The sequence below is a fragment of the Hippocampus zosterae genome, chromosome 7 (genome assembly GCF_025434085.1).
Source record: "Hippocampus zosterae strain Florida chromosome 7, ASM2543408v3, whole genome shotgun sequence".
In the NCBI taxonomy this organism is placed as follows: domain Eukaryota; kingdom Metazoa; phylum Chordata; class Actinopteri; order Syngnathiformes; family Syngnathidae; genus Hippocampus; species Hippocampus zosterae.
In genome coordinates this window covers 17,521,972-17,533,271 of record NC_067457.1, presented here as the reverse complement: position 1 = coordinate 17,533,271, position 11,300 = coordinate 17,521,972, and the positions used below count along the sequence as shown (strand labels likewise).

General features: G+C 44.6%; 1 protein-coding gene across 7 annotated transcripts in view; it reads right to left on the bottom strand.

Annotated features, from left to right (window-relative positions):
* The window catches only part of ripor2 (RHO family interacting cell polarization regulator 2), a 34,135-nt gene that overhangs the window by 11,717 nt on the left and 11,118 nt on the right, over positions 1-11,300 (bottom strand). For all 7 annotated transcript variants that reach the window (XM_052071041.1, XM_052071042.1, XM_052071044.1 and 4 more), the window contains exons 2-6: positions 3,577-3,700; positions 838-996; positions 548-626; positions 406-429; positions 121-174 (exon numbers count right to left, since the gene is read on the bottom strand). In XM_052071041.1, the coding sequence (XP_051927001.1) occupies positions 121-174; positions 406-429; positions 548-626; positions 838-996; positions 3,577-3,700 (440 nt within the window). The remainder of the gene's footprint in view (positions 1-120; positions 175-405; positions 430-547; positions 627-837; positions 997-3,576; positions 3,701-11,300) is intronic.

Below are 11,300 nucleotides of genomic sequence, written 5' to 3'. Positions count from 1 at the left end.
GGCGGCCCGATTTTCCTTTTCGGTCAAGTGGAGTGCACTTTGAATTGACTTTAAATGGCGTACAGGGATTTCATTTTGTGTATGTTTTTGTTTGTTCCATGGCATGGATTGCTCGTTTACCTTGCTGATGTGAAACTCCAGCCGTCTCATGTACCTCTCGATGGCTTTGATTTGCTGCAAAGACAAATAAGGGGAAGTGCATGTGACACACCTTGGCTCGCTGCGAAAACATCCAATGGGTATTTAGATGAAAAGCGAAACATGTCATTTGACAAAAATGGCCGCAGAGGTGTACATATACTTAAAATCCTTGCGGAGCTTCTCCTCCTTTCAAAACCTGCCCTGTATTTATTATTCCTCATATGATGCCAACATTTCTTTTTTCGACAGCATGTCCTCACTCACCTTGTCCAGATCGTAGAGAACGCCCTGCACAAAAGGAAACAAACGGAAAAGAACACTCTGTTATTACAGGTTTAGTTTTTCATTTTTAGTCCTTGTGCCCATGAGTCACGGCGGGCGGCCATCTTGATTTTCTCGCACTCACCAGACGCGAGTTCCTCTTCATGTCCTTCATGAGCAATGTCAGTTTGTCCAACTCAGCCTGGTGTACCTCCAGATACTCGCTGAGTGCCCCAAAAAAAAAGATTACAAAATGTCTGTTAGCTTAATGCTAACACATAATGTAAAGCGTCATTCACTGGCTAACGGTACTACACTGAAGGTGTGCAACTCTGAATTGTGCTTGGAAAAAAAAGACGCTGCTTAAAAGACTGCTATGAAGCAGTGAGCGCCAGAGACGATGCACAAATTAGCGCGCAAACACTTTCCACTCACTCCAGGCCTCGTTTGAGTGCGGTGTAGACGTCCTCCAGTCTTTGCGGTTGAGGCTCTCTGGAGCCGCCGCTGCCGCCCTTGTGACCGGACAGGTGAGGCCTCTTGGGCTTGGACGCCGGCTTCTTCTGTGCCACCGAGTTGGCCATGAAGGAGTTACACCTATGGGTAAAAACATGCGCTCATGGGTGTGTGCCTAATCAAGCGTCCAGTGGAGTTGTGCTCATTCATCATGAATTCATCACATTGGAAAACTTCTCCGACTCAAACTTGGTAGTTGTTCAGGTCTTACATTATTCATTTTGACAAACAACACACCCACACACGCGGTCGTCCGCTATGACCCTGATGCGGTGATTTCACAGGATCTCCGTGTGAATAATTGAAGCTGGCAAACAGTGTGCTGCCGATAAACGGGCTGCGGGCGATGTGCAAATATAAGGGCTGCATGGCAAAGAAGAGTAGCGGGACAGTTTTCAACTAAATTAATGAAGGTCTACTCGGTTCTTTACATGCAATCGATTTACAAGCGCTCCGTGTGAAAGAGGCTCATTGGGAACAGGGCCTCATCTGCTGCCCAAACAGGCGACAATAGAAATGTGAACAACATGAACCCTGCACAGCGAAGGTGGGACGTGGAATGTTTTTTCACCAATAAATAAATAAATAAATAAAAATACCGAAAAAAAACCCTGAAGGCACATTAGCTTCTTGCACACTATTTGCAGGTTCTCTGTGAGAAAGAGGCTAATTGAAGCGAGCGAAAAGTATTTGGCCAAAACGGGCTGCGGTGGGTGCAGGATCTCTCTGGATGACTAATTGAGGTTAGTGATGAGTGCGCCACCTAAACGGGAGGTGGTTGCGGGACTGTTTTTAAGCCCCAAAGGATGTTATGATGCGTATAGTATTGGCATAGCAGCCACGGCTTCGTGTTTTTCCAACACGCAACATTTGCTACACTGCCGTGAACAACAACAGTGCTAGCTAAGCCTGTGGTCAACATTTTTCAGTTCCTGAAAAGATGTTAAATTATTTATGTGGCACGTTCCTAAAAAGAAGAGCTGCGGTACATTATTAAGTATACAAGACTGTCGATGGGTGGCCTGCGCATGCGTGCAGCCCCGTGTCATGTGCATGTGTGCGGACTGCCAAGTCATATACGTGCGTGAGATCCACGATGTGAGCGCATGCAGTGACCCCCCCCCCCCTACCCTTAAGGCTGCCCTACTTTTGAGGTAGCACAAACCGACTGGCGCGCGCGTCAGCGTTGCCGCGTTCCAACCAGTTTGCGGCGTCAGATTGGCGCTCGTCGACGCTTAAGGAAATGTCAGCTAAACGAGTGCGAGGGCAGCGGGAGACGAGCGTGACCTAAAAATGGGACGATTGGAGGAAGGCATGCCTGTTTTTCATACGTGCAGATCACAACTCTTAATATTTTTTGTTTTGTAATAAGAGTCGAATCTGTCTGATTTTCGAAAATTAATTATCCAGTGGGCCGATTATGGCCGCTTATATTCTCAATTTTGATGACTATCACTGCTGGTAGCTACTTTAACTTGGCCTCTATTTTCATGAATACAAGGAGTACTCAAACAGACATTGACACTTTAATTTGAAAGTAAATTATAATCACGGGTCTTTTTTTTTTAAAGAGTTCAACATATTTTTGTGACGGGTACAGATCAAATTTGGTGTTCCTTGTGCGAGTTTGCTTATTTCATAAATGTAACATTGGTCTTATTTTAAGGTATTGACTAATTGTGGAAGCTGTCGATACACCAACTGCTGATACTTGAGGCAAAAATTTTTTTTTAATCTGACAATTCCTCCTTTTGGTGAGAGTTGGCACATCATCTGCGTCACAAAGAAATGTCTTCGTTCACAATATTTTGTCATTGTTTTCAATGAAAGTTTAGATTTCAAAAGTACTAGTGGTAACGGAACTCCGTATCGGTGAGTATTGTATTGTTTTGTGATTTTTGTTATTGTGTTAAAGTGTCCTAGGGTGTCTTGAAAGGCGCTTATAAATAAAATGTATTATTATTATTCATTCATTCATTCATTCATTCATTCATTCATTCATTCATTCATTCATTCATTCATCTTCCTAACCGCTTGATCCTCACTAGGGTCGCGGGGGGTGCTGGAGCCTATCCCAGCTGTCTCCGGGCAGTAGGCGGGGGACACCCTGAATCGGTTGCCAGCCAATCGCAGGGCACACAGAGACGAACAACCATTCGCACTCACACTCACACCTCGGGACAATTTAGAGTGTTCAATCAGCCTGCCATGCATATTTTTGGAATGTGGGAGGAAACCGGAGCACCCGGAGAAAACCCACGCAGGCCCGGGGAGAACATGCAAACTCCACATATTATTATTACTACTCAAAGAGCCAATACTTGGACAAGTATCAGTCCTGGTCTGAATAAAAGTGGCATGGAAGATCCCAACTTTAGATGTCAAAACTGTTCTGTGGGTGCTGGTGGTTTGTCCCCCCCCCCCCCCCCCCCCTTGTGGTTCAAGAGCCAAAGTGGTTCTTGAAGGATTTAAGATTGCCAACCCCTAATTGAAGGACATTAATCAAGATCGAGTTTGAGATTTGTGTTGAGATTTGGTTTTGAGTCTTTTGGCAACACCCAAGTTCCTCATCACTCAACTTCGTCGAACAGGTAGCGATCGTTCCCTTCTATTCAGTAATCGTCATCCCAAATTGCCGATTATCGGCGGCGCGGGCCTTACCGCGAGCGTCGCTCCTGCAGCGTGCTGAAGCCGGCGAAGGACTGACTCCGAATGATCCCGTTGGGCCCTCCCGGGGAGTGCGTCCCACCGGCCGCCATGATCTCCGGGATGCACGCCGACACACCTGCGAGAGACGCATCATCAGATGGTGGAGGGGTGGGGGGGAGAAACTAGTTTTAGGAGGTTGGCACTCAGCCATCATGATCTTTCCCAGCTGCTAACATGCCCTCTGTGACACGTGACTCCCATCACTCAGCCGACATGTGTACTTTGTACATATTTCTCGGCCGTGCTAATTGGTGAGACCGAGCAGAAAACATTCCAAGAATAAGCCAAAAGATGTTTCGCCGTTACCTAATCGTCTCCTTCTATAAATAAGACACCTCTTTATAAAAATCGGCCAGTCTGGATTTAGCAGCAGCTTGTCCAAAGCGCAACTATTTTAAGAAAGTGCAACACTTTAAATAGATAGAATAGAAAATAGATGCGAGACTTCAAGCTCGCCTTGCACCGATGAACCCTGTAAGGGTTTGAATCTTGAGGAATATCTGAGAAGGACGTAATAGTTGGACTCGTTTTGCAATGAGTCGTCAATTTTCTCGATTACTCTTTCGAGGAAACTCGATGACGATTGAGTGTCCTGTAACAAATGCGATAATGAGTACCGGTAATTCAAAGTCCGATATTGGCGTTAGCTCGGTTTCAGACACGTTGCTCTTTGTTTGTTAGCATTACGCTTTGGTAAAAAAAAAAAAAAAAAGGAAAAAAATGACAATCAAAAATCCAGACCTTGCCTTCGCACTCGAATGCTGCGAATGTTTCTGCTCATAGTGTAGCGCGAAACATGGATGCTACGCCATCCAAGGTGCGCTATGAGGTGCTAACCAACACCTAGCTTGCCCGCTAACAGGCTTCTGGGCCCCACTTCCTTGCTTGGGAAATTTGAAAAATGACTAGGGAAGATGCACTTTTTGCGTAGCTAGCTAAACGCAATTCGATAAACTCACTCTCCATGTCTATTTTTTTTCTTAGGATTTTGACCGTGACATCATTTGCTTTTTTTCAGCACTCAATTTATACCTTCGTACTCTCACTGTGCTCTCACTGTGCAGTAACCAAGTAAATTTATGTTGGCCGGTTGTTGTGAATTTTGGAACACAAGGCAAAAAAGAAAAAAAAAACAACAACAACTGAGCACCATCTTGTAACCTAAAACACCACTGCATGTTATATAATGTCATCTAATCTAAAATGTTAAAAACAATATAGTGGGGGGCGGGGGGTGCAAACGATGAAATGAGTAACAGAAAGGAGGGGTCAAGTCAAGAATTTTCGCAGACAGTTGCTATCTGCGAAAATTCTTGACTTGTGCAAGATGTTTCCGGCTGCCCGGTTTCTGATCTATATGAAAGAGGTTCCCTGTGATTCTGCCCCTAAATCAACCGCCATCTGCGAGGTCTCATTGGGCTGCTATTGTTAGCCGGGACAGTTTTGGTCACCGGCCTTTTGTCCTCCGTTCTGGCGGAAAAACAAGGCCGGCGGCGTGTCGTCTCCTTGTGCCAGACCGAAAGGAGATGCTCTCGGGATGCGTTCACGTGGAGGTTGTCGTCCCACTGGGTTTTTGGGGGGTTAGCATGAGGGCAAAACCGTTGCAAAAAAACATTGCAGCGGCCTGCTGACAGTAAGGAGAACAAAGGCCAGCGGGGTTTTCAGTGGTTTTGGAAAAGGCCGACCACATAGCAGGAGTGCCGTAATTAAGGCTGATTTCTGCGCTTGTTTGCTAGACTAATGTCTTATGACGATTTTGTGGGTCCTGAAGGCACGTCAGCGCTGGATTCTATTGCGCTACGGTAACCCACACACAAACAGAAGAGGTTTTTTTGAAGTGACAGACCAAAAATACATTTTAAAAAAAAGATGTGCCTTTGCGGCAGTTTTAGGGCATTTCAGCTGATCTTTCAAGACCCACAAAATATTGTCTTCGGTGACAAAGTATAGACGTTCTTCTTCTGCCATCACCCATTGCTGCCATTCTTCTTCGCACAGACATACTGTGGGTTAGCCTCAATTCCAAAGTCAAGTGCACAGAGGCAGTCTGTTCAAAGATTTTGCGCCAAGTGAAAGCCAAACATGGAAGATGACCAAGTCTAACGTAAACATTTTCTAAAAACTGCACTACCTACCCATCCACGAGCCAAGAGGATCTAATCACTTAAGGAAAACCAAGGCTGCTAACATGATAAGCTGTCCACTGTAGTCACTGCTGTCCCTGAAAGGGTTAACGGAAAATACAAGACAATACAGTGATTCTTTTTTTTTTAATATGGCTTTACAGTATACAGATGAACTCGGTACCCCTTTGTGTTGAAAGCAATTCAAAGTCACAACAAGGGTGCCTTTTAAGTGAATTGTGCATTTGAATGTTTGTGCAGTTCAGAAAAAAAAACGGGTGACTCTGAAGAAGGTTGTGATTGAGACTCCTTTTTGGGCTCGCCAGACAAAACAAATCTCAAGAAAAAGACCCAGCGAAGACAGAAAATTACATTGTTGCGTTGACTTCACCCCTCGATCAGGTGCCAATTCTAGGAAAACAGCGACACTGACAAAAGGTTTCTGCTCCCAGGGGGCAATACGTGACAAGCACACGCTGAGGTGTGACATCGCTTACTTTTGTCGTCAGCTTGCGTCGCTTGCTAAACCAACATTTATATTCCTTGAAGTTTCAGTTTCCTTTGTGGCTGGACACACACACACACAAAAAAAAAAGCAAGCCCGTGTCGGGAAATTGTTGTATTATTAAACGCCGGGCTGCTGTCATCCTCAAACAAGCTCCTCTCGGGATGTTTACGTAAGCAAAATCCTGACTCATCACGAACGGCCTTAATTCAGTGTTGGGTCTCTGGCAAATTTTCCACACACAAAAAAAAAAAAAGAAAGAAAAAAACTTTCCACACACCGTTTTCACAAAATTATTCAGATTTCCTGAATTTTCCAAGTGATCAATGGAATACTAAATCGGATGAATTGATTCTAAAAGAATGTGTTTGTGAAAGCTCTAATATACAGCATCATAAAATTTGGGTGGTTGAGTGCACCAAAGCAATGAATCACAAGAATGTGCACGTGCGTGCGCATCTTTTACATAACCTGCCTCATCCCATTTTGTCCCCGGTTGCCATGGAACGGTTAATTCATACAGGCAGCAAGAATTAGCTCCCCCCCATTGTCACGCACACTCTCACACACATTCAGGATTATTTAAGTGTGCGTCATTCAGTTTGGTAACATCGCTGTCGGCCCCACGGTCACGCATCCCAAAGCGACAGCGACCACTCGCCAATCACATTCGGCAAATACACCAAGAGAAAAAAAAAATCTAATAAAAGCTCAACTAAAATGCAGCATGAAAAAACAATAGCTCCTAAGCTAACAAACCCGCTCCAAAAACTATAAAATCCTAACCCTGCCACTCTCAGTGATGCTAATTCCAATGCTAACGGCAAACTGTGTGCCTGATGTCGTTTTTGTTTGACAGTTTGAGTCTTCTTCGTTGATTGGGAGCCACCAGAAGACGACTTCTACTCTGAGAGATGCTAACTACAGTCGGAACTATCATTCAAATTTGAAACCGTAATGCTCGCCGTTTCACCGGTAAGAAATTTCAACCCGACTTCTGCCGCTTGCGACCTGCGCAACCAGACCAGATAGACGCCAAAAACGCAACGACTCTCAGAGACAACTACGCTAGTGACAGGAATTCAAATTTTAAACCGTAAACTCGCAACTTCATCAACCGTTTGCGTTTTCTTTGTCTTCGCCGAAACAGATTTTTATCAGATTAATCGGCGTTCCGCCATCTGCTTTGTTACTACATCCGACCACTTTTTCATCGTCTGCGGGCGCATCGTGCCTGCATTTTTGCCTCGCAATTTCATTGAAAATCCTCTTTTCTCGCAAGTGAAAACAATCCGCGGCCTGGATGCGGTGCTTTTCCTTCTTGAGCCAACCTGTGAAAACATCTCACGCCCCCCCCAAACAGCTACAAACCACCCTCGCGCCTCGTTCAAGAGCGTCTAAGGATGCCATTGTGCAGTGGCGGCCAAAGGCTTGAATGGACTGACTGGCAGCCGCATTCAGCGGCATGAAAGGCCGCCAGCCGATGGGAACGCCGAACAGGAACGTGCGCCTTTGTCGCTCTCAGGGCGATGGGGTGACGTCGCTCGCGCAGCTCGAAACGCCATCTTTGTTTGGCCAGCATGGGAAAATGGACTAGTGGGTGCAATAGCTGGAGGGTGCAGTACAGGGTGTGTGTTCGAGGGTATAATTGAAACATTAAGGGTGGAATCAATATCGTATTGATCCAGTATTAAGTACATGCGACACCAGGATTTAGTTATTCTCCCTAAATTACTGAGAGTTTGTGTTTTTGCAGCGAGAGGTCAGAAACCGGTCACGTTTGGATATCATGGGCGATAACGGTCACCTTTTTTAGATGATCAGTATTGGCATCGGTATCCTTAATTTTTTTTTTGAAGGCACACTGGAGATCATTCCCCTCCCCCGACACGTGTCTGCAATTGTGGCCCTGTTTTAATTATAGGTCACGGGCAGCCTGATGGGCCCGCACGGCATTAAGTGCAGGCGACGTGCTGCTGGCATTTCAAAGGCGCAGATGAGCAGATTAAGCCAGGCGTGGCCTGACTGCGATTTACATTCTGGCTGCTGCCGATGATGATGACATTTCGCCAGGCGTGCGATCGCACCACCCATGATTTTTGGATCATGGGTAGATGTAGATGCCAAAGTAGACTAGATGCCCCCGCCAAAAAAAAAAAGAAAAAGCCACATGCGGTGTGGCTCCCCACTGGTGGAAAGATCAGCATCTATGCTGGAATGCAGCTACTACGCAAACAAGGATCAACGCTGTTGTTTCAGTGCCATTTTTTTTTTTTTTGCAGGAGAACACAAACATTCCTTTCACTGATAGCGGCGATCACTTCTGTGATGAGAGCTAGCGGTGTGTCCGCCGACCATGGGAAACCAGACCGTTAGCATTCCCGCTAGGAGCTATGTAAGAAATTGCTACAGTGTTAGCTTATAGCATAATTTTCTTTAATTGTCATTGTGTCGATTTTCAATCATCCAGGTCAAATTGCCGAGGTTAAGTCAAGGGCGACTGCGGTTCTCTCTCTTGTTGAATTTGTGGTTTCTTTCAAAAAAATGACGCGGGCAACTTTGTCAATTGCCTTGGGTTGGATTCGTGACTCAAAGCAAGCGCAACAAAAATACTCCATCGACAGCAGGCGGTGGAGTATTTTTGTCCGAACTAGTGACCTTTAAGAGGCATTGATGTCCAATGTCTTCCATTAATCTTCTTCCACACACAATGAAAAAAAAATACATACATAAATACAATCACAAATATATTTTTTTTTATCGTCTGAAATTTGTGATGCGAAGAAGACGCTGAACGTCTGTTAGTATTTGATCAACTTTACATTCAACATTTGATTCTGTATTTACTCCTATTCATCATTTCGCATGCTCCAGACATTATTTTCTTCCACAGTTAAAAAAAAAAAAATCCCTTGTACGCAACACTTTCATCCAGCTGCCGCAAAGTGGAAGAAAACAACCAAAACAGACGGATTATGATCTTAGGCTGCTTAAAAAAAAAACGCTTACGGCGCTCGCATGGCAGCCAGCTGCTGCCCACCAGAGGTGCGCCTCAAAGTATCATGTGACGCCGGCACGCAGCATGTGCCATGTGCTGCATGCCAGGGCAACCACACCCCGCTCTGCCGCCACCCGCCCCCACTACGGAGCTAACATACTGTACACACTGTCATATACGGTACTGTAATGGCGAGTTGCAGGAAGAATTTGTGAGCAAAAGTTAAAATTTGGCCTCATGTTGTTTTAGCATATTGTCGAGTTTGCTATTTGGGTTGAAACAATAAAATGATGGGCTGGAGTCAAAGTTATTGCAAAATAACTCAAACTAAGATTTGAAAACAGATTTTCTGGAACCAAATTAAATAAAAACAAAAATGCATTCAAAAAGCAAAAACTACCCAAAACAACATCATGCGTTCATAAAAACAAAGGAGATTTCTAGCGATCGAAGCGAAGTCCTTTGCTTTTGCATTTGTCAATATCATACACACACTTTCTCGGGTTCAGTTTAAATGTACTTTTCCCGTCGGTTGTTTGAAAATTCAAGTTTATTTTATGACACGTACTTTGCGGCTTTTTCTAATCCTGCAATCAACAAACATTCCATTTACTTCAAAAAAAAAGCTAAAATTAATAAAAGTTAAATTTCAAAAACTTCAAATGAACAAATTTGCTATTGAATAAAACTAACACAAAATTTTAAAAAAAAACAGAACAGTCACCAAAAAATAAAAATTAACTACTATAATGAAACATCCCGACCTCTTTTCACCCAGACTGGAGTGATTCATTCACTTTGACATCAGCTTACAGGGTACAAAACCCTTGATTTCAGGCAAAAAATAAATACATAAAAAACAACAACCTCTTAATACATTTCCACAAGGTGTGAACATTTTTTTAACCTAAAACATGCGCTGGTGTGACGAAACATGAGCGGTTTCACAAGACGGTCCAGCTAAACTCGTTTTGTTAGACTGGACCGGTCACTAACTGGACTTTACCCTGTAGCCCCGGTGCTAGCAAAGAAGCTAAGAGCACATCATTTTAAAGAGACAGCTGAAGAATTCCCACCACCCTTTCCGACTGCCCCCCGGCCAGCTCTTCCACATAGCACTTGACACAACAATCCGCCTCCAAAGCCCAAATTAAAAGCCCCTTGCTCTTTCCCTCGCCGAGTGATTGCAGGGTGCGACAAGCCTGAGCAGGCCTGTCCGTCGTCATGACTATCGGCTTCAGATGAGATAACCACTGCCTCAATGGGTCTGGCGTCACTCAAAACGTCCAAATACACGTCTGAGCACTCGCGTGGCCCACTTTTAAAAAGAAACCCGAAGAAGAAAAAGCGCTGCTAGCCTGACCGTCGGAGAGGTGGCTTTCTACGCCGGGAGTTAGCGGGACGACGCAAAATAAAAGGTAACTGACGTGCGCAAAAGTAAAAGAATACTTGGATGAAATTCACGACTACTGCCAAGAGGTTCGAAGCGCAACACGTCCCGACGTTACAACAAATATAGAACATCCTTGAGTTCAACAGTTTTCAATTACTTTACAATGAGCAATAGCGCCACTTAAAGGACCGGAGTGGAATGTGATCGTCGTAATGAAAACAGGGGAATGTCATGTTTCCTGCCTTGTTTTCGTTTTGGTAAAGCACCGTGCTATCCACGAAGCATTCTTCAACAACTACGTCATGAGCGTTTGAGCCTTCTAGATGACTGGAGTGGATAATGTTTTTTTTTGTAAACAAAAAAATGTTCTTGCCATTTTCTTGCTCCAGTTTTCCTATCACGACCTATTCCATTAGCCTCAAAGCCACCAGGGAGCTTGTCCAGAGTTTGCCTGCAGCATGCCTGCGTATGAAATAACTTTGAAGAGGACGATCCTCTTGTAAGAATGCGGGCGTCGACATTTGCTACGACACCCCCACATCACTGCCGAAAAAAAGCCATGTAGATGGAATGACAGATGGACTAAGAAGCAGGAAATGTGTTCGTTAGAGCAATAACCCGCACAAATTAAGAACGACAACGCATTGCAACTTCCCC